This window comes from Sceloporus occidentalis, unplaced genomic scaffold, assembly GCF_023333645.1.
Source record: "Sceloporus occidentalis isolate IW3139 unplaced genomic scaffold, rSceOcc1.0.p SCAF_13, whole genome shotgun sequence".
Classification (NCBI taxonomy): Eukaryota; Metazoa; Chordata; class Lepidosauria; order Squamata; family Phrynosomatidae; genus Sceloporus; species Sceloporus occidentalis.
Genome location: NW_028316993.1, coordinates 3,402,115 through 3,425,333, shown reverse-complemented (window position 1 = coordinate 3,425,333; position 23,219 = coordinate 3,402,115). Strand labels below are relative to the sequence as shown.

General features: G+C 44.4%; 1 protein-coding gene across 1 annotated transcript; it reads right to left on the bottom strand.

Annotated features, from left to right (window-relative positions):
• Positions 1-1,933: 1,933 nt before the first annotated feature.
• On the bottom strand, positions 1,934-23,116 carry FOXA3 (forkhead box A3). Its single transcript, XM_089478770.1, has 2 exons — positions 22,595-23,116; positions 1,934-4,022 (listed from the first exon to the last, which is right to left on the bottom strand). The coding sequence occupies exons 1-2, from the start codon at positions 22,664-22,666 to the stop codon at positions 2,835-2,837; spliced, it is 1,260 nt and encodes a 419-aa protein (XP_089334896.1). The 5' UTR covers positions 22,667-23,116; the 3' UTR covers positions 1,934-2,834.
• Positions 23,117-23,219: the final 103 nt, after the last annotated feature.

Genomic DNA, 23,219 nt, shown 5'->3' with positions numbered 1-23,219 from the left:
TGTGGGCACTGTGTTTGATGAGCAAACAAACCCAACGGTCATGGACGATGGTAGGTGGGTGTTGGGGACGAGAGGATAAAGGTTGGACCCTGGGCAGATGGCATGAGGACTAGGGTCCAAAACACACTGCAGAAATATTCCAATTTGAGACAGCTCTAACTGGGACTTGTAGTTTACACCAGAGCTCTTGGACAATGAAGGGTCAATATCTCACAAAACGACACTTCCCAAGCTGTCTCAAACTATTATTTCTCCAGTGTGGTTTTGACCTAGAATGACAAACTGTCATTCCACTCTCTCTGCAAATCCCAATGAATGGGGTTGTGTTCTGCTTCTAGGACCTTAGCAGGTTTAATCTTACCTTGCCAAAGGACTTCTTCCTGCAAAGAGGCTGCCATCCATCTGACAAAGCGGAGCTTGGAAATGTTAGGGCAGTGATGGTGAACCTTTTAGAGGCCAAGTGCCCAAGCTGCAACCCAGACCCCCCCTTAGTTACTGCAAAGTACTGTGTCCTTCTGGCTTTCTAGTAACAAACTGGCAAACTGTGCTGGGACAATGGCACATGTGCCCACAGAGAGGGCTCTGAGTGCCACCTCTGGCACGCGTGCCACAGGTTCGCCATCACTGTGTTAGGGTTTGGGAAGCATAACTCCAAGAGCCCATCAGTCAGTTCTGGTGGATTATGGGATCTAGAAAGTTAACCTTTCTAGGCTCTGTGATAAGTATTCACTGCATTTGCATGCAGAGGCTCTGCTGTCCTTTGCAAAGAGCCCACTCTTGCCAAATAGCATTGCTTGAGACACACTTGACAGAAAAATAAGGAAGTCTGAAGATTGTCATTTTAACTGGCAAGGGTGGCGGTGCAAGGAATGGGGAAACTGGCAATGAGGTTTAAAAGGCACACTCTTAGATCTATATTCAAGAGGATAAGCCTATCAATGGGGGATAAAGCAATCAGTCCTGGCTACTAGTCCTGATGGCTCTGTGCTACTTCCGCTATCAGAGACCTGGCTCTCAGCCTCAGTTGCTGCACAACTGAGCAAGAGAGCAGAGAGGTCTTGTAGCACCTTTGAGACTAGCTAAAGAAGTTGGCAGCATGAGCTTTCGTAGACTTAAGTTTACTTCCTCAGATGCATTGAAATGCATCTTTATTTTTGCCTGTCCTTGGGGTTTTGTCTCTTTCCCCCCATTTCCAGTTGCTAACCCCAGATATGCGCTGTCCCCTTGAAAGATGATTTCGTATTTCTTTGTCCAAATGGCTCTCCAGTCCAGGTAAGTGTTGAGTTTGGCCTTAGTAGTGATAGCTGCTAGACAGATGTCCAACCTGCCAATGGCCTGGATTTAAGTGAGCTGCTTGTGTCTTATAATGCCTTGGATTTAGGAGAGGTTTCAGCATGGCATAATGATTTGAGCATTGGACTATAACTCAAGAAACTAGGGTTTGAATCTTTGCTCGGCCATGGAAATCCACTGAGTGACCTTAGGCAATTCACCTTCTCTCAAAGGTGTAGCCACACTGCAGAAATAAAGCAGTTTGACACCACATTAACTGTTTCATCCTGTGCAATCGTGGGACTTGTAGTTTGGTGAGGCTCTTTGGGTGAACTACAAACCTCAGGATCCCACGGCCATGAGAGTAAAAACGGTGTCAAACTGCTTCATTTCTGTAGTGTGGCAATAGCCCCAGTCTCAGACGAAGGGAAAAGCAGACTTTTCTCTGAATAAATCTTGTCCCCCACCCCCCAAAAAATACCCTTGATAGGTTAAACTTAGGTTTGCCATGAGTTGAAAATGACTTGAAGGTACACAACAACAACAACAACAACAAGGGCTGGATTTCAACTGCAATAAATACTTTTTGTGCCTCACATAACGGAACGCAGATTCTTCGCCACAAGATCAGATTGATAAACAGGGGTAAGGGGACTGGATATCATTTGTTTTAATTATTGTTAATACCAAAAAGAGAGAGAAAAACAAAGACACCCCCTGAATTGTCTCTAAAGTACGATATATTAAATCAACTCTTACCCTTTTTCCCCGAGAGATAGCACAAATATTTAAATATAAAGCCACTTAAAAAAAAACATTGGAACTATATTCTCCTTGCTCCTTTTCAGGCTGAGGCTTACATTGTCTTTGGCGTAACCAAACCCCTTTGTGTGTATGCATTGTAACAACAGAGTCTGCCAAGTATGATTCTGACCTAAAGGTGGGTTCAAAAATCCTAACATGAGAGTTCAACCATTGACTGTAACATCTGTGTCAAAGCAGGAAAGTCAACTGTCCTAGGCCAAGGGATGGTCCTCGGCTTGGTCCATCTTAAGAGTTACCTTTCCTATGTTGCTTCTCATGGGTAGATGGATTCCCATCAATGCTCCGCTCCTGGAGGTATCCAAGAGTGGGACTTTTCCTTTTGACTTTGCTTTTGGAAATCCATGCTGGCAACAGTACAACCTTGCCAAAGTGAAGATGGATCCATGGATATTCTTCTGACCCATTTGGTGGTTGTTGGATTGCGCTAAGGCATGGATGTTTCCTTTCTTGCTGCTCTCCTGATCATTATGAGCAAATGAGTCTATTGAAATGACAGGGCTCCAAAGAAGCTGTTGACCACTATGAGACAGTGTCGATCTGGAAAGCATGTGGTTGCTGAGAGTCCGGTAGACCAGGCCTCTTGATGGTTGTTATTCCTTTCCACGGTTGCAATAGATTGGCACTGGGAGGGAACATCTCATGGATGGTCTTGCTGGTGATGGCACCAGGCATAGTTTCTGTTATTTCTTTGGTCTCCTTCTCCTTTTCCCCCCTCCATTGCAACAAGTCTAACAGTCTTAGGAAGCATTGAGCAAAGAACGGTTGTAGAGGCTCTGATAGTAGGAGCCGGTCTCGCTGAGAGAGGTGGACGTCTCATAGGCATGCTTGCTTTCCACTGAGTGTGGCGAGTTGTAACCACTATATGCCATGGCCTGCTCATAAGACTTCAGGTCAACCTTTTGACTCTGCTCACTTGACATCAGATTGGTGATGGAAAAGGGATGGTTGAAGTTGAACTGAGGGTCCATTTTGAGGTCGCTGGGAAGATCCAGGTTGGTGATGGAGGTGGCAAAGTAGTGGCTGTTCAGGGACTGGGAAATAGGGGCTGGAGAGGCTTCAGAAGCTGGGGACGAGCCTTGGCCCCCTGAACAATCGAGTTGGACCAACCCTCGTTGCTCCTCGGAGCCGTGAGAGGTGTCTGAATGGCCTGACTCTGCCCCTTCTGAACCCGTGTTGGGACTCTGGCCTTCCTGAAGACCTTCCGAAATCTTGGAAGCCTGGTCTTGGGCACTGGAAGTCTTAGAGTTGGTCTTCTTGGCCTTGTCTTCAATTTTGAAACGCTTCTGGCGCCGCAGGTAGCATCCGTTCTCAAACATGTTGCCTGAATTTGGGTGGAGGGCCCAGTAGGAGCCTTTGCCGGGCTTGTCCGGGGAACGGGCCACTTTGACAAAGCAGTCGTTGAAGGAGAGGGAATGGCGGATGGAGTTCTGCCAGCGCTGCTGGTTTTCGCGGTAGTACGGGAAAAGGTCCATGATCCACTGGTAGATCTCGTTGAGGGTCAACATCTTGCTCGGGGCCTGCTGGATTGCCATAGTGATGAGGGAGATGTAGGAGTAGGGTGGCTTGGCATGGGTCAAGGTGCGCCGGTAGGACTTGCTGATCTCTTTGGGTCTGTTCATGCTTGACGGCGAGTAGCCCAGCTGGGTCATTGACTGGCTGACATTTTGATAAGGCGAGAGAGAGTTGAGACTGGAGGCCTGAGCTCCCAATGGAGTCAATACCGGACTGACGGGAGAGGCCACTGTTGGAAGACCCATGGGGCTGGCGGCGTTGGTTAGTCCGGTCAGAGAAGGGCTACTCAAGCCGCTGTTGGGGTACGCCATGTTCATAGAGCTGGGGGAACTCAGGGGATTCAGTGTCACGTAGGAATTTATGGGGTTCATAGGTCCCAAGCTGGATGCCATTGTGCTCACGGAAGGAAATACCTATAGGAAGCAAAGAGAGGCTGTTAAAAGAGAGACTTGTGTTTTGTAGGAAGGCGAGTAGCGGGGAAAGGGACAAATGAATGGAATAGAATACAATCTTTATTACGGTCATAGACCAATACAGGGTCAAATGTGCCTTAATAGCCACACACCAAGCATAAACCGATGGGTGAACCATTTCCTACAGCTGATGTCAGGGCTGTGGAGTCAGAGTTGGAGCCGAAAGCAATTTTGGGTGGAGTTGTAGTCAGAGCATTTCTACCAGTTCCGGCTCCACCCAAAATTGCTTTCAAAATACAGACTTATACGTACTATTAACTGCCTAGTCTGTTGCATAGGGACTTTCATAGGAATTTAGGAAAGTTTTCTCATTCTGAAATTTTAATCATATAAATATATATATATTTATATTCCATCAGTCCAAGCAGCTTGAGGATCCACACGGTGGTAATGAAATGCCTTCCATGGCAGACATTTCACCTGAAGGAAAATTCAAGAGGAACTCGAGGATTACCACTGTTTTACTATTGATTCACAGAGCAATGATTCTCAATCTTTGGTCCTACAAATACCCTGGGCTTCATTTCTCAAAACTCTAAGTCTGGAGGACCAAAGTTTGAGAAGCATTGCTCCACGAGAGAATGTTGAAATAACAGTAGCCAGGAAGGAACTCCCTCTCGAATTTTCCTTCAGACATACTTTCAGTAGAGAATTCAGTGGGAGCTCTGTCTTCAGTCTGGAGAAGGATGCAGATCTTATTTGGTGGCTTGGACTGGTGTTTTTGGTCCTTTTCAGAAAACTGTGCTGCTGAGGTCTTCCCTTGCTTTACAAGGGGCTAGATGTGTGGTTGATGAAGCCAATAATTTCCCCTTTGGGTACCATCTTTTCTTTACCAAATGGCTATCTGCTCATCCAAACCGCTGAAGGAGAATCAGGTGCTAAAGGGAAAAGAAACAGCAGCAGGGCCTACCTCCTATTTACATAAGATAGAGGCTTAATTGGCAAAGCTATTGATTTTCATTGATAAGTGAGGACACGCTGCTGGTGTTGGGTGATATTGATCAATATAGTTTGGAGCCATGGGCCTCGGTGGCCATCTGGTTGTCTGCTGCTGCTGCTGCAATGACCCAGCCCTTGGATCTAGTCACAGAACCTGTTTGATAGGCTTTGCAAGACATTCAAAAAGACAACCGTATGCATGTGAGAAGTGAATGTGTTTAAGAGAAAGGGCTTAGAACATCAAGATACTACAAATGTGAAATACATCATAATTCATAACAGGCTTTCCATAGCTGGCATTCTGCAGGTACATTAGACTACAGTGCCCATCATCCCCTTCTAATGGCCATGTTGGTTAGAGATGGTGGATGCTGTAGTCCAGTATATATGGAGGTGTGGTAATAGTGCGGTCATATCTCATGTGAATAACTTAGTTGAACTGACCCAACATCCTGCAAGCAGATGATGTTCTTAGTCCCAGAGCATCATCCTACCATTGCTGAGTTATAGACAACTCTTCAGCATATCACTGTACTGTATACATTCATCTTAAAAGCAACTTTCCAAGTTCTGGGAAGGGTTTTGGAATTGTCATTCCCATAATTCCTCATACATGGTGGACAAGTCTGCAATGCATTCCTGAATGTGCTTATGAAGGAACGTCCCACTGAATCTAGTAAGTAAGACTACATCCTAGTAAACAGGCACACGGCAGCCCCTATAAGGTGCACTACAATCCTATCTACATTTACTTGGGAGCAAAGCCCCATTGGCCTCAGTGGGAATTACGTCTTTGCTCAAGTCTGGGCTGAAAATACAAAGTTCATATGTTGCTGCTTTACAACTCTAAATACACTAGAGGCACCCGATCCCATCTGATCTTGGAAGCTAAGAAAGAACTGAAGACACTACCTCTGAGGATTCCTTGCTTAGGAAAACCCTATGAAATTCAAGGCTTTGCCATAAATCAACAGGCGACTTGAAGGCACATAAACACACATTTGATCCATCAGTGTCAAACTTTGGGGGACATACAACTGAGTAGAGATTGTGTATCAAAAATTGTCCCAGTCTCCTTTTTGGTGATGGGAAGGATGGAGAGCTTAGAGTTGACCAAGTACCTCTGGGGTGTTCTGAGCTCACTGTGTGATTGTGATCACAGTAACATCTCCATATCAGAGAGTGATGTTTAAAGAGACTGTTTCCCTTGGGACCATTACTTTTAGGACTACAAGTTGTGCTGGTTGGGGGATTCTGGGAGCTGTAGCCCAACAACAACTAAAAAGGAACCACCCTAGATTCTGGTTGTGCCAGCTGGCCACCTTGTTATTCCGGATTGAGATGTGACCTGGGGATTTTCCAGCAATACAAGATCATTTCTTCCTCTCACTTCGTGGACTGAATCCACCTAAAGTCATTCACCCATATGTTTGTCTAACACGCAGCCTTATACAACCAGTTTCCCTGCTCCACCTCACCATCCTTGCAGTTAAGGGTGGCCTGTTTGATGGCTTCACCGACTGCTCTTGTTCCTGCTAAGACCATAGTTTGCAGAAGGTAGGGGTAGGTCCTCCTTCTTCTAGGAGAAGGCCCTGATCCTGATTCAAGAGCTAAATCCACTCCTACTGGCTCTAGGAACACCAATTTATTAGTGATACATAGGGATGACTATGCCCTCCACTCTGAAACACAATAGGAGAGATGATGACAGATGAACGGACGGAGAAGAGGATGGAAGAATATACCTCTCCTAAGTATAGTGGATCCTTGGTATCCAGGGTGGGCTTACTTGATGGCCACAATCTACTTGTAAGGTTTCTTTCTCTTTTTCCTTTGCCTTCAACTAGAAGGCACTCTACAGGGACATAACCATGTTAAGTCTGGAATATCGTTATGCAAAGGGATCTTGCAGCACCTTTGAAAGTCAGTGTGCGAAAGAAGTTGCAGCACAAGCTTTTGTAGACCAAGCCTGCTTCCTCAGAGGCTCTCTGCAGTTCTTCCATCTTTTGCTTCTTGAACAGATTTCCAAGGAAAACAGTGAAAAAGTGAGGTAGGCTTATGGGTGGAAGATGACTACATGGGAAGACCTTGTCCTATTAAATGAATGAACCCTAAAAACTCATTTGAAAGTCACTCTGGCATCTCCAAGTGAAAGAATCCTAGGTACGAAGATTGTGCCAGAGACCTCTCTACTTGACACAGAGGCTTCAGTTAGTGTTGGAAACTATGGGTTTTCAATTCATGGTCTGGGTAGCCATGTGAGCCTATTGGAAATTGGAGATCTTCAGCAGAGGGACTTTGATGCCCCACCACCATTGAAGGCTGATAGGTCTGACCCATAATAGGGCTTTCTTTCTAGTAGCAAAGGGGTCTTGTAGCACTTTTGAGACTAACTCAGAGAGAGACGTTGGTAGCATAGCTATGCATCCGAGGAAGCTCATACTCCCAACTTCTCTTTCTCATTTAGTCTCAAAGGTGCAACAATATCTCTCTGCATTCATTATATATTGCCTCTCACTCTCAGACTCAGATGCATCTGAGGAAGTAGACTCAAGTCTACGAAAGCTCATACTACCAACTTCTCTCTCAGTCGCAAAAGTGCAGTTCAACCGATACTTAGATCAGAGTTTGGACAAGTTATTTTTAAAACAACAACTCCCATCATCCCCTAGGTGGATTCTGGGAGTTGTAGTCTGAAAAGAATGTTTCTAAAGTGGGCTTTAGACTAGTCCTTCCACCTGATCTGTCCTTGTCTATCGGCCCGAGGCCTGCCTTGGGTGTGTCTGTCCAGCGGCTTGGTTTTGTGAGCCAAACATTATAAAACTCTCTTAGGATGAGTGAAGAAGATTAGCCCACTCCCAACCAAGGCCGGTTGCCTATTGTCTTCAAGAAAACAGATGGCTTTTGAACCTTCTTTCATTATCTTGGATTAAAGGGAGCTATTTCAGGGCCATTTCTGAAACTCCCTTCTGACGTGGTTGGAATTTACTAGCCAGATATTGCTGGGGTCCAGTAAGATACTTTCCCTCGGATGAGAGAGCAGCCCTTGGCTACGATCCATGGAGAAACTACTTATGAGGAGCGTACTGTAATGACATGGAGGAACACTAGCGGCTGTTTCGATTCACATTGCAACGCAGCATGTTCACACTTCATGTTTACAGATGTGACGTGTGACGAGTGCAAAAAGGCACATGTGCGGAGCATGTGTGATTTTTGGCATCCCTCAATGTATTTATAAAGACACAACAATGCCATGCGCTTTTATGGTGTTGACTGCTACATACTAGTGTGTATACAGCAAACACAATGTGCTCCATTAATTGTGATTTGGGTCAAGCACATTGGTCCACATGGTTGCAGCTGCAAACAGTGTTTTAGGCTTCCACTTTGTCCATTTGTATGAGATTCTTCCAAATGTTTCTCATATATAAAAATAACATGTGTGGCACGGTGGGCATTGTGTTAAACTCAGAGCTAGGGAAAGGTTTTTTTTCGACCACAGATCCGTACTCAGCTTAAATTCTGACCAAGAAGAAATGAGATCAAATCTTTTAAAACCCAGGACTCTTTTGGATGCCCTTGGTCCTACGTGTTTTTCCAAATAAAATTATTCTGTGGCCTGATGAGGACTGGATAAAAGCTGAAACCGGTTTACTGGGAAAGCCACCAGATCTAGTGCGTGTAGATTTTGCACCCCATCCTCCATCTTTTCACTTGCAGGCAATGAGACGGAGTATTTTCCATTGCAGGTTTTGCAAGTCTGCAGAGGAGGCAGCTGTAAGTACAGCTCCAGAGGCTGCAGGATTTAGTTTTTCCATGGCCTCTCTCATCTCTCAGATAGCCCCAAATCCTTTCCAAACAGCAGAGCAGACTCTCGAGTTGTGCAAGCCAAACCGGGGCCATCACCCCTCACCCTTCCTCCCTGCCCCCTGCGGCGGTCAGCCTTGGACATTAGAATCTGTTGTTTGCAAGGGGGTCTGGACGCCAGCCCTGCGCTTGGTCTTTTCCCAAAAGGACAGAGGGAACTCTCCTCCTCCTCCTGTGTGCAAGAAGACCTTTGAAACATGACAACGGTGACACTGCAGCCCACTCCTTCATTGGGAAACCTGGAGTCAGGCCTTCCTGTGTCATCCTAAACCTCCCCTCCAATCCAAAGAGAAAGAGAGAGGGGCATTTGGCAAAATCTTGAGAAAGACTTGCAACATCTTAAAAGAGAATTGCTCATGGGTTGTATACATTTATACGTGGTTATTTAAACCTGCATTGCTACCCCACCTTGATTTATTGGCCGCATGGCAGCGCACTCTGATGCATGCTTACTAATAAAGGCTGCATCCACACTGCAGAAATGATCCAGGTTGACGCTGAAGCTGGGATTTTGTGTTTCCTCCTGTTTAATACAGACCGACCCAGCCCAGCGCTTTCTGGATGGGTTGGATTGCAACTCCCATCATTCCCATTGGGCATGGCTAGGGAAGTCTGTATGCATGGATGGCCATAAATGAAGCAACACACACACACACACACACACACACACACACACACACACACACACACTTTCTCTCTCCCTGATTAATGCCAGTGTAATAAGTGAATTAGCAACAAAATGAGCTCAAGAGTCACTCCTAAATGACCTTTACAGGGATTAAACCCTAAGTGCATCAATGCTGCAGAAAAAACACAAGTGACAACTACTATTGCTCCATCTTACAGAATGCTGGAATTTGCACAATTTGGCAGAGAAGGCTTATACAATCTCGTATGTAAAACTACCAATACCAGGTTTCCATAGGACAGAGCCACAGCACTTAAAGTGGTGTCAAACTTCAGTAATTCTACATTGTAAACCCATTGGGATTTATTCCTGTGCAAACTTGATCTCAATCACAGTGTAAGTTCTTTGGGCACATACTGGGAGAAGTCGGGTCTTTCCAAAATCAAATTATGCCCCCACTTGCTCAAAGAAAAGATGGCAAAAGGCATGGAAGGGGCATGTTTAACAAAGGAGGAGTGAGTTTTCAAGGTATATGGGGTGCCCTATTGGGAGAAAGTGGGGAAGGAAGGAAGTGTAAGGGAAGAACAGTGGCGATCTTTTTAGACCAATTGCCTCTTGGCATCACAGGGGTATCAGAGAATGGGTTTCCTGCTGGGTTAGAGTCCTAGAGTTGGAAGAGACCGCAAGGGCCATCCATTCCAACCCCATTCTGCCATGCAGGAAATCACAATCAAAGCATCCCCGACAGATGGCCATCCAGCCTCTGTTTAAAGACTTCCAAGGCAGGAGACTCCACCACTTTTCAAGTTGTTTCCGACTTATGCCAACCCTAAGGCAACCCTATCATGGGGTTTTCTTGGCAAGATTTGTCCAGAGGGTTTACCATTGCCATCTTGAGACGGAGAGAGTGTGACTTGCCCAAGCTCACCCAGTGAGTTTCATGGCCGAACTGGGAATTAAACCCTGGTCTCCAGAATTGTAGTCCAACACTCAAACCACGATGCCACGCTGGCTCTCCTGCACCATGTCACACCACACCAATGCCTGAAATGGGGATTCTGCTTCACATCTGTCACCTGGCTGTAAATATGTATTGTTCACTGGAATCTCCCTCGCTTATTGCTAGCCATAAAGCATTGTTACTCATAAAATAATGACTTGTGTGGGTAAGAACCCAGCCTTTTATACTCTTGAGTCTTGGCAACTGTCACGAACAAGAGTGGCCAGGGCTCAAGCGATTGGTACCATCATACCTGTTTATTCCGGAGTAGCTAAATTGGAATAATGGCATCATGCACTTTCTCACCTCACTTTCCAGGGCTGCATCTCAAGCTGTCTTTTAGCAAAAACTATTTTCCCCATCACCTAAATACCTGAAAGGCGCCAGATCCTTTCTGATCTGGGAAGCTAAGCAAGGTCAGCTTCTGGTTAGTACTTGGATGGGAGACTGCAAACTTATACTAGATGCAGTCGGCTGCATTTCAGAGGAAGGAGCTGGCAAAACCACCTCTGAGGAATCCTTGCCTAAGAAAGCCCTGTGAAATAAATGGGGTCGCCATGAGTTGACAGGCGACTTCAACACACATACATAAACACACATGTTCTCAATAGAAAGCATATGCATGTATGTTAGATTTCTCCCAGAATTAGCAACAACAACCCACCACAAACACAACTAGCGATGGAGGAAAGATTAACAGCTGAGATCTGTACTGAGCCCAACTTTTCCCTTCATCTATGTATTTTGTATTTTGACTATGCTCAAGTGCAAAGGGTGAGAGTCATGCGGACCTCCAGATGTTGTTAGTCTGCAGTTCCCAGCACTCCCTAGCCAACATACCCAAGGGCGAGGAATGATGGGAGTTGCAGTCCACCCACTTTTGCAGGATTGCATGATTCCCACTGTGCACTTAGTGATGGAATGACTCCTTGCACTCAACAAACACATCATTGCACATTTTTTAAACAAATGGAAGATCTCTGTTCCCAGCTGTCCAACTAACTTTCTTCATCCTGACTGGGTGGGTTAAAGCTCCCTGACTCTATTGTCTGCTCAGTGACAAAGGACAAACTTGGCATACTGAAGACCTTGGGTTCAATCCCACCATTTCGAAACAGGGCTGAGAAAGGGGGAAAACCCACCTTTACCCCCTGGTGCCAGCCTGAAAACCAGAGAATTACTTTTTTTCAGTATGGAGTCAATCCATGATCAGCTTTCCATAATCTCATGTGGGAAGCCTGTTTGTGCAGATCCCAAATTCACTCTGCTTTATGCATCTCTTACTTATTCTCTACTCAGTTGTTTTAATCAACATTGTAAATCTCCTGGGGCAATAGATTTTTCTTTTCATGCCACAAAGGTGTGTGTAAGTATGTGTAAATGTGTGTACCTTCAAGTTGCCTGTTGACTTATGGCCGCCCCATGAATTTCATGGGATTTTCTTAGGCAAGGAATCCCCAAGGGTGGTTTAGCCAGTACTTTTTTCTGCAATCCACAGCACCTGGTATTTATTGGTGGTCTCCCATCCAGGTGCTAACCAGAGTTGATCCTGCTTAGCTTCCAAGATCAGACACAATCTGGTGCCTTTGGAGTATTTAGGCCAAAGCTCTTGTGTTCATCACACCTATTTTGGAGGGTCTGGGAGGCAATTTCCCCGGGCTGGAAACCAAGCCAAACATGCAAACAAACAAACAAACAAACAGACAGACAAGAAATGACTGGAAATCCATTTGGTTTTGAAGCTTTGAGGGGAAGCTGCAACTAGTTTCAGTGCAAAACTGATTTGGATTTTAATTGTTTCATAGTATTGTATTTTAACTGCTGGTTTTATGTGTTTTATTTTTTAATTGCGTTTTGCATTTTAATGTGTTGTACTCCGCCTCGAGGAGATACAGATGATATTATTATTATTATTATTATTATTATTATTATTATTATTACCCCTACTTAAAAAGCACTTGGAGGGGCACACCTTTTTCTAACTTGGGGCATGCTTATGGCAGGACCCCCCCCCCAAAAAAAAAAAAAAAAACAGCAGCCCGTGAGTCCCACTAACCCCATCCCTGATATATTTCAGGGCCTGACCCTTCTTCTCCGGTTCTCAAAGGGAAGAATCTCAAGGCAAGAGCACTCCTTGCAAAGTGTGTGCATTTCTCATGAGCTCTACTTGGTGTTTTGAATGGCATACTTTGTGCCACTATGGTGGATGCTTAATGCATCATGCTTACTGGTGTCACGAGGAGTTGTCCCTTGTAACGGCACAAGTGGTCATTCTTAGGTCTCATGTTCTAGTCCTTAAAACCTTGGAACCTGATCTGGCAACCCTAAGTATTAATAGGACTTTAGGCCTGCCCGAACAGACAGGCCAAAATAAGGCTGCTTCGGGTCACTTTGGAGGTGTGCTGTTTAAATGCTGCATGCGTCCTAAGAGGCCGGAAGCTGCGCCAAAGCCATGCTCCAGTCTTAAGGACTGGAGTGTAGCTTTGGCACAACTTCTAGCCTCTTAAGATGCATGTGTTATCATCCTGGTCAGTATCCGAAGAATGAATTTTGGCACCGTAAACCGATTCTGGAGCTCCCTTTTGTTTGAACCCTGACTTGAATTAAATCCTGCCACTGTTGTGCAGAATCCCACCTGAACTTGAGGAGGACCGGCTGAGCCCAAATAATGCCTCCTTCTCCTCCTCCTCCTCCTCCTCGGCCACCGCCGCCCGTTCCGCCCTTCGCCCATATCCTGTCCTCACCTTCCTCTGATGGACACCCATTGGTTCCTGGACAAATTGTATATCCTGCTCAGCAGGTTTTCTGTTTGCTCCATTCCACGAAGACCACAGAAGGTGCTAAAATTAAGTTGATTTTCCTTGCATGGGAAATTTTGGGCCAATTCTGCAAGTCTGGGGGCTGGAAGGGACGGCGGACTGGCCCACTGCTACGGGGCAGAGAAAAGGACCGTTGTCTTTCACCGGGGCCATAGACGTCAACACGACCCGGGCTCGCAATAGGCCTTTTCTTTTTGACCAGCCCACAGGAGGACCTGGATCACGTAGGGTTGCCAGATGTTCCCCGGCTCCAGCGAGCTGACAAAAATCAAAGCCCAGCCACAGAAAACCCCCTTTTCCATATTTGCTCTGGGCTGGGAAAAGCCTTCCCTATTGAATGTCTGTCTGACCTGTCACTGGTATAAAGGTGCAGGTGCAATGCCTTTTTAAAAAGTTGGCAATCGTTTCCCAGGTTTACATGTCTACTAGTTTGGAATAAATTGTGATTATCTTTTTTAAAGTCAGATATATACATTTCCAGAAAGCTGAGCATAGTCAAGAAAGCTGAGCAAAAGAGATGATAGAATTGCTGTTGTGTGTCTTGAGGTTATTTCTGACTTACTGGTATTTCTGACTCTAAGGAGAACCGGTCACAAGGTGTTCTTGGCAAAATTTGTTGCCTTTGCCTTCCTCTGAGGCTGGGGTAATAATAATAATAATAATAATAATAATAATAATAAGATCATCTACACCGTCTCTCCAATAAGATCAGGATATTGTGAGTTGTCCCAGTTCACCCAATAGCTTCCCATGGTCAAGCTGGGATTCAAACCCTGGTCTCCCAGTGTCTTAGTCCAATACTAAAACCACTGTGCCATACCTGGCTATTATTCCTTGCAAGGTTCAAAGTTTGGACAAGCTATTATTATTTTTTCTGGACTACAACTCCTGGCTGCCAGTTGGATAGGTTTCTGTACAATACGTGGAAGCACGTTGACCCTTGTTGGGGGATTCTGGGATTTGTAATGGCTAGGGGATCATGGGAATCAAAACTGGCTTCAGTCCTCAGAGATGCTTTGGCCTCCAAGAACCAGCATGTAGCAAACTGTGTGAGAGACAACATTGCATAGTGGTTTGAATGATGGACTACGACTCTGGAGACCAGGGTTCAATTCCCAGCTCGACCGTGAAACCCAATAGGTGGGCAAGTCACACTCTCTCAGCCTCAGGGGAAGGCAATGACAAACCTCCGCTGAACAACTCTTGCCAAGGAAATTCCATGATAGGTTTGTCTTGGGGTTTCCAAAAGTCAGAAACAATGTGAAGGCACACAACAACAACAACAGCAACAACAACAAAGCAAGCTGCCATCTACAAAACTCACCCTTGTTCCGTTCTGCTTTGAACATTCATTATTTTAAAAAGCAGTGACTTTAGAAACTAAACCTAAACCTGCCACCTCACCTCTTTTGATGCACTTTCCCCCATAAAAATATATCACCTTCCCCATTTCATGGTGTTTCTCTCTCCGCATTCCTTTTGAGCATTGGCTCCAAAGATTGCAGACCCCTGATCGTATGCATTCATAACTTAAAAACTGTATGTCAATGGTGAAATCACCTTTGTCAAAATTATTCCCATTTCCGAGTCGCGCCCATCGAACGGTCTGATATCTGAGGCTCAGTGCACTTTCCCGTACTCAGGCCTTCGTCATGCTGGGCGTGAGCCGCACACCTTTTCATCACGCAGGTATTTTCGCACGTCAGCCCAGGGCCCTTACTTTGGAGGAAACCTTAAACCTGGGAGAGCCAACCATCATGGCTTATAGAATTGCTTTACTTTTTTGACACTTTTTGGGCAATGCAATTCCAGCACTGTGGGATTTTGAGAGTTGCAGTCCAAAGAAAAACGCAACCTCCAACCTCTGTTGGCTACATCCTTATGTAAGCAGCTAGGAATATAATTTCTCCAAGTGTCATGCACTTGCGGGTCCCTACATCTTGCTTCTGCTGGTTGAGATCCCTTGAGGGCATCTAGACAGGATGCCACCATCCTTTTTTAACCCCTCTTTCTAGAAACTCATTGCGAAGTTACTTTGCATTCACTTGCACTTTCCACTTCTGTCTCTGCAGAGATTTTTCTCCCTATCACTGTTGCATGAGATGAGACTGAACATGTATGTGGAAGAGTTTGGAAGAGTGGAAGTCTGTAAAGAGAGGCTGATTCTAAACTGTGATCTACACGGCAAAAGAATATCTCCCACATTAAAGGTACCTCCCTTCAGGCATCCTTAGAAGAAGTTACAAGCTATAGAATACAGAGAGATCTTCTAGACTTTGTGCTACAAGATTCTATGTACTGATTCTAGGGACTAACACAGCTATATCTTTGAAAGCTGTAGAATAGTTTAGACCAGTGGTTCCCAGCCTTTGGTCCTCCAGATGTTTGGGACTTCAGCTCCTATAATTCTATAATCCTATAATTCCTGAGTGTTGGTCAAGTTGACTGGAGTATCTGGGATCTGAAGTCAAAAACAAATGGAGGACCAAAGGTTGGAAGCTACTGGTCTAGAGATCATACCGAGTTCACAAATATAAGCATAAAGGCCTGACGTGACTAGCTATTCCTTTTGCAAATCTACTCACGAAAGCAATGGGATTCAATGTCTTGGATGTTCATGGGGGTAACTAGGAGTCTGGACACCTTTGTCCAGTCTTGAGCAGCTCCTCTCAGTCCCAAACCATCCCTTTGTCCTTCTGGAAGGAAGACTATCTTGCTCTCAGCCATGTTGCCCAGATAATGGGATGGCCCATCATCACAACCTCTCCCCAAATTCTGGTATCGGATCCAGAATTTCAAGGTCTCTCAGATGAAGTGCAACCAAGGGCAACCTTATTCCAGAAGAGGAAGAATGGTGCACAGATGGAGAGCTCTCTCTCATGCCCTAGATAAGAGCAGAGGTGTTCATCGTAAAAGAGAAAATGGCACATTGCTGGACATGATCTTGCTGTCTCTCATCCTCAGAGTAAGGCAATGGCAAACCTCCTCTGAATAAATCTTGCCAGTAAAACCCTGTGAAACATTTGCCTTAGGGTCAGCACCAGTCAAAACTGACTTGAAGGGTGGCCAATAACAAGATACATTTTTAATTAAATAAATTAACTAGCAGCCAATTTGGGTTCATGAATCAGAAACTAAGCTTTAACACAGTCTCTTTTGTTACGATAGGACCTTTCTTTTATTCAGGTTTCTGTTGCAATTGGAATATCCAAGTGTCAAGAACACAAATCTATTACTGACTGAAGACCCTTTTAAACTGATCTGTTCTCTAACAAATTACAGCCATGGATGACCTAGTTTGAAAGCTTTAGGTTTTTATACAGAACTCCTCACCAACCGGAATGAAACCGATGTTTGTTTGGAGCCACACCAAAGTTATTTATTAATCCAGATCTTTCAAGTGACTCAGAGACTGGCCCAATCGTAAAATCTTCAGCAATACAATAAACATGTATTAATCTGCAGGAGGGGCGGCTCTCACCGCTGCAATGGCTAACAGCCTGAATTCAGTCCATTGTGTGCAAGTCTGCTAGTATAAAATCAGTTTGATCAGTACATTCGGCTCTTTGGCTGAAATCCTGATCAATACGGACACGATAGGCAAGCCTCCCTTTGGTTTTCATGGAGTTCTGGTGCCTTGGCAAACTACAGTTTTTAGAATTCCCTAGCATTGAGCCATGGCAGTTAAAGCAGTATCAAGACAGATTATTTCTGCAGTGCGGATAAAGTCCTAAAGATGAATATATTTTATTATTAGCCTTTTAATGTGCCATAAGATGTTGAGGCAGATGGTGCTGAGGCTTGAGACCAGGGTCTGATTTGCAGCTCAGCCAGGAAAACCCCTGGAATGATTTTAGGCAGATCCCACTCTTTCTGCCTCAGAGGAACGCAAGGGCAAACCCTCTCTCCATGATAAATATTGGCATGAAAACTGGAGGAGAGGTTTGGAAGAAAGACATTGCTATTTTTGCTGCGAAATATAGCCACCCCTTTGGAAATCTGACCAAGGGAGATAGATGGCTGTTGTGCAATCCGCCATTGCTGGGTGTGATCCAATCTGGATTAATTTATCTGTAGCGCTGAATGAAAAGAAACGAATGAGTGAAACAATTGCCCCAAATGTCACTTCCCTTATTGCTTCCTCTTCCTTCAGTCCTGGATCCTTTCAGTGCAAATTGGTTATAGAGATCAATACATGTTGACCAACTGCAGACTTCTTGGGTTGATGATGCCTAAGGGTAGGTTTCTAGCTTTGGAAAGCTTTGGGGGGGGGATCCATTTAAGGCAGATATGTCAGGGATATACTTAAAACAGGGGCCCATTGGTTTACTCACCTAGTCTATGATAAGACCCATGCCAATTGTACATATTCCCATTGTAGTCAACATAGCCATTAGCTATATTGACTCCGATTTGTGTTGGGTTCCAAGTCCCACCCATATCCTGCAACATTTTGCAGATGAAAATCATGACATATGCAGCCAAGCAGCATTAGAGTCTGTAGTTTTTTGTGGGTATTTCGGGCTATGTGGCCATGTTCTAGAAGAGTTTATTCCTGACGTTTCGCCAGCATCTGTGGCTGGCATCTTCAGAGAAACGTCAGGAGTAAACTCTTCTAGAACATGGCCACGTAGCCCGAAATACCCACAAAAAACTATGGATGCTGGCCATGAAAGCCTTCAACTTCAGCATTAGAGTCTGTCTGGTCAAGATGGCAAAGGTTGTTAAGGAAGGATAGACCAGCTAGGATAGGCTGCAGCAGTTTGCTTTGGCCTGAGCCTTTTGGAAAGGGCCAGGTTCTATCTTCCCTTCTGGCTTAACTGAATGCAAACCGCTTTTCTACTTTGAACGCCATTTGCAGCAACTGAACGAATCTTTCTCTCCTGTGCTAATTGCTATCAGTTTAGAGCTCATTGCGGATTCTTATCTCATTCTTTTAGTCTTATTCCATTGGCTCAGAGAACAACTGTTATTGCATGGAGTCCTTTTAAATAAATGTATTGTTGTGATATGTAAATGTATTAAGAGGTTAATGAAGATGGTTAAATAATCTTGGAGGAGATAAGAGGTTACTAATGAGTATGAACTAGAATGTACTTGATGTTGGCAATGTTAAGATGTTAGCATGTTTGACGTTACTGTGAATGATATTTACATGGATGTTTATGCGGCTGCTTTAATGCTTTGTATGTTTTGTATATTTGTTGAATAAAGATATATTTAAAAGATATATGCCTGGCTAGCTCCCTTTTCTCCCTAGCTAGCTGGGTTTTATTTTAGCAGCATCTGCATCAGGAGGATGGCGAAGGAGGGCTGGAGAAACGCAAACTTCCAGCATCCAGTCGCAGCAATATATCTTCATAAACAATATAACAGAGCTTGAGTTGGAAAAAGCAGGCTGCTCCGAATACAGCTGTGTCTGCCTGCCTACAAGAGGCAAGACAAACAGGAGCTTCCTCCAGAATCCTTTGCTTTACATGAACAATAAAACATAGCAAAACCTTTGGAGCGGATAATTCTGCCTCACCAGCTTCCTCCGCCATGTTAAAAAAGGACAGATCTATAAATTTAGCCACCACAATGGAAAGCATAAGAAATGGGGAGGCTGGCGAAAGAAAAAGCAATCCCTGGACACATAATTATTATTATTATTCTATGCCTAATAAAAGTTGACTGACTGACTATTATTATTATTATTATTATTATTATTATTTGGAAGAAACCTTCAAGTTGACTCTGGAAGGTCCAAAATGTTTTTCCTTACTCAAGGCTTACCTGACCAGTGGTTTCATTTCGCATGTGCGTATTTTTAGTTTGGAATAAAAAGTTTGCTGAAAGACTTTGAACTGCTTTAGTCCCTTTTGTAGTTAAGGAAACCATCCATAGTCTTTCCATGTTATTTCTGCCTCTGGGACCAAAGTGTCTGTGAAAGAGGCCATGCCTAGGAACACATTGGATTCATTATCTGTATTCTTTCCAACCTCTTACTTTTAAAAATTGGGTGTTGAAAAAGGTTCTTTAATGATTTAATCACCCATTGCTTTGGAGGGCCTTGGTGGGTAGAGAAGCGACTGACAAGTGCTTCCGATAAAATGAAGTGAAGGTGATGGGGTTCTTGCTGCTGTGTTCTTGCTAACTGTTTGGAGTATGTTTTGGGAAAGCATGAGAGACCTCTCTAAATAAATAAGAGTCATCAAGCAACCAGAGATTAAATGACGTAGATGGTTGCATGGACCACCCCTTCGCAGCCTCTTGTTTGCAAAGGGAATCACCTCCTTTCCCCCAGAATATTGGGAAGAAAGGTTTGCCCAAAGGTGAAGCTGGAATGAGAGCTGGGCGCCTTGCACAGATGGAGATGCTTTAGTGACGTGGGAACCTGTGGCCCGTGATCCTCTCTGAAAATTCAATCCCTTCCTTGACATTACTAAGATGCCTTTCCCTAACAATTTATGCATATAGAAGAGGTCATGTTGGAACACAGTTCAAAAAAATTTAAATGAAATATTTACATTGGCCACTCGGAATTGAAAAACTCACACTGAATGCGGGACCCTTTTCACGGCTCAAGACCAAAAAACATCCATCTGGGCTCACATTTGATTTTACGACACTTTGGGAGTGACTCACAAAAAGGACAACACAATGAGATGGGTGTCATCTGGCTTTCGGAGGCCACGGTTGTTGTCCCCCCCTCCATTTTAAGCTCTTAGTGGCGCTAAGCTGTTACCTGCCCTGGCTTACTGGTTTTTATCTAATCTGTTCGAAAAGCACAAAACTTATCACACCTTGCATGGGAGAGTTTCACATTTCAGTTACTGCACTCTTTTTATCAATCCTGTGCCTCTTGCCATTGCTGGGGTGGTCTTGATTTTTAGTATTTGGGAGATGCCAGGAGAAAACAAAGATTTTACATTGACACAGGATTCATTTCCATTGTCTTCAGTTAGGTTTTTAAAGTGGCCCAGAGTCACAGTTTTAGAGTGGGATCCAATGTCTGCTAAGAAGGAAGTTATCTTGAATTCAGAGGGGCTTACTCCTAGGCAGCTTCAGTCTTGTTTTAGAGAGTTGCGCCTGAGTCACTTATGTGTGGAAAGATTATCGCCAGAATAGATGTGTTTGCAGCAATCTGAAGACCACTCCTTGCTATGTGTTTCTTCCCGAGAGTGTCAAAGGACTAAGCCAAAGAGATAGATGGACTAGATTCTGGGCCTCTTGTGCAAAAGGCACATTCTCAGATGGCAGAAGGCTTCACACAGTAGTTAGTTTGGAACATGGAAGATATCCTTTAAAAAGGCTAGCGCAGCCAAGCCTCCATATCCACAAGTTCTTTATCCTCGGATTCAATGATCCACGGCTTGAAAATATTTCAAAACTATGTAAATTACAAAAAGCAAAATATGATTTTGCTATTTTATATAAGGGGAACCGTTTTATTATGCCATTGTGTATAATAGGACTTGAGCATTCACAAATTTTGGTATCCATAGGGGTCCTGGAACCAAACCCCAGCGGATACCAAGGGCCCACTGTATTTTGTATCGTACCCCACCAAACATGTTTCCAGCAAAAGACAGCTGAGCTGCCATTAATGGATTGTAAAATATCACTTTTTGACTATAACATTCTGAATTCCCCAGCTGGCAATCCCTGGCATGAGGCCAACCCCGAGCCTTCTTGTGTGTCCAATGTCTGCTTGCACAGCCATTTTGGAAATTGGCGTTACGAACCAACAATTTACTTTAATCCTGTTCTGAGCCAAGTGGCTGAGCCACAAAATACAGTGGGCCTTTGGTATCTGCTGGAGTTTGGTTCCAGGACTCCCCATGGATATCAAAATCTATGAATACTCAAGTCCCATTATATGCAACAGGGTAGTAAAATGGTGTCCCTTATATATAATGGCAAAACCAGGGTTTGCTTTTTTGGTTTTTTTGTGGGAAGGGGGATATTTTCAAGCCACAGAAGGTTGAATCCGTCAATGCAGAATCGCTGTATAGGGAGGGCTGGCTATAATATGGCTGTATGTTTGGCAGTAGAATAAATAATTCAGTTTAACCTGCCCTACCCAGAAACAGAGGATAGTATCTTTACTAATGGAAGTGTCAGTGATCCCAATTTTTAAAGTTGCAACAGTCATGCAGAAATGGGGAGAGATTAACATGGAATGGGTAATAATTTTTTCAATCTGTAGGAGAGGCGACTATGATGAAGGAGCTAGGAAGAAGTAACTGCAGCACCAGGATTTGAATAGCATCTGGGACTCTGCCACTCCCATGAAATGGGCAAACTGTGTATACTTAACACATTGTTGGTGGGCACTGAGTTTTGAAAATGTGGGCTTTCCTGATCTGACCACTTTGAGTGGCTTTGTCGGCTGGGGGTGATGGAAACTATAGTCCCAAATATCTGGAAGGCACCAGGTTGGGGAAAGGTAGGCTGTAATATATTAAAATGCAAAATACTAGGATGCTATAGGCTCCTGTGATATTTTGATGCATTGTGTTGCATTTTTAAAAAAGGGTTGTGTAGGGTGGTTTTACCAGGATATTGAAAATGATTTGGGTGAAGACAGAACAGGGAACATTTCACCACCAGCCACAAGCAGAGCTTGAGGAAATGGTGTTTTTTGGATGACAGCACCTAGAATCCCTAGCTTTTTGGATTACAGCTCCTGGAAACCCTGGCCACTGTGGCCATTGGCTATTCAGGGACCTGCCATCCCCTAAAAGTAACTTTTCCAAGCTCTGGGTATGAGAACTGAGTGGAACCGATAGAGATGATAGCCATAAATGTGCCACCAAATATTGTCTTCCTAGAAACATCTCACCAGCCGTGGTTGGGAAAGATCTTGGAGCAAGGAGAGACTTATACAGAATACTGAAGGTAACTCTCAGGTTTTGAAGGGCTACTATGAGTCCTAACAGATTTACACATACATCTTGTTTTCCTTCTAGTTTTTAAGCCATGTGTACTTGGCCACGGCTGTTCTTTATAATAACGGACTGAGTTGTGTTTTAAAGTGAAAGAAGCTACACACCAGAGCTAACCCCAAAGCACACGTTCCTGCCCCATGGCTATCGCAGGGACATCTGAGTTTCCTAAGTGTTTGTGATATTGTTTTGGCTATGTCACATCCCCCCCAAAAAGAAAGAAACGCAAGCGCCCCTCCATCCAACCATTGCTGCTGCTGCTTTCAACCTGATAGCTATTCATTTAAAAATGGTATGTATTCCAGAAAGGTTTCAATGGGACTTACCTCTGTGGGTTCGTTGTAGTACGAGGTCCATTCTGAGATGTCGTGCGATTCCATTTTGACGGAGCCCAGCATTCCAAAATCCCGCCAAGTTAATGGGGAAAATAAAATAATATTGTATTTACGTATTTATTTTATTTTTTTAAAAAATCCTGGAATCACTTTTATTTGGGGTTCTTCTTCTTTTTTAAAAAAAGATGTGTTCTTTCCAGCACATCAGTTCAACTCAACCCACCAAAATGAGCAACGGTTTTGAGTCCGGCGCTGAATTGAACCCGTCTTGAAGTTGGCTTGCTGCCGGTGGAGAGCAGCGACTTTCCCTAGAAGCCAAGGAGAGTCAACAGGCTTCCATGGTGTCAAATGAAACGGGACGATCCATCCAATATTGGGACACCGAGTCTGCTGTGCCTCTCGGGGAAGGGAAAATGGTTTTGCGATGGGCTTTTCCTAGCTTGGGACGGCTTCCGCGCAATAGGGACAGGAACCCGCTGGGTGTCCACACAGCTTGGTCTCCCAGTCTATAGGAAGGGCTGGCCCTCTGGAAGACAGAACCAAGTCTTTATAAAGCTAGACGCTTCCCAATACTCCGCCCGCTGGTTGGCAATGCTTAAAAAAAGCCTATTTGGCC

Coding starts and splice junctions, on each gene's coding strand:
- FOXA3 (XM_089478770.1), bottom strand. CDS start 22,666: ATGCTGGGCTCCGTCAAAATGGAATCGCACGACATCTCAGAATGGACC. Junction 4,023..22,594: donor ACTACAACGAACCCACAGAG/GTAAGTCCCATT, acceptor TGCTTCCTATAG/GTATTTCCTTCCGTGAGCAC.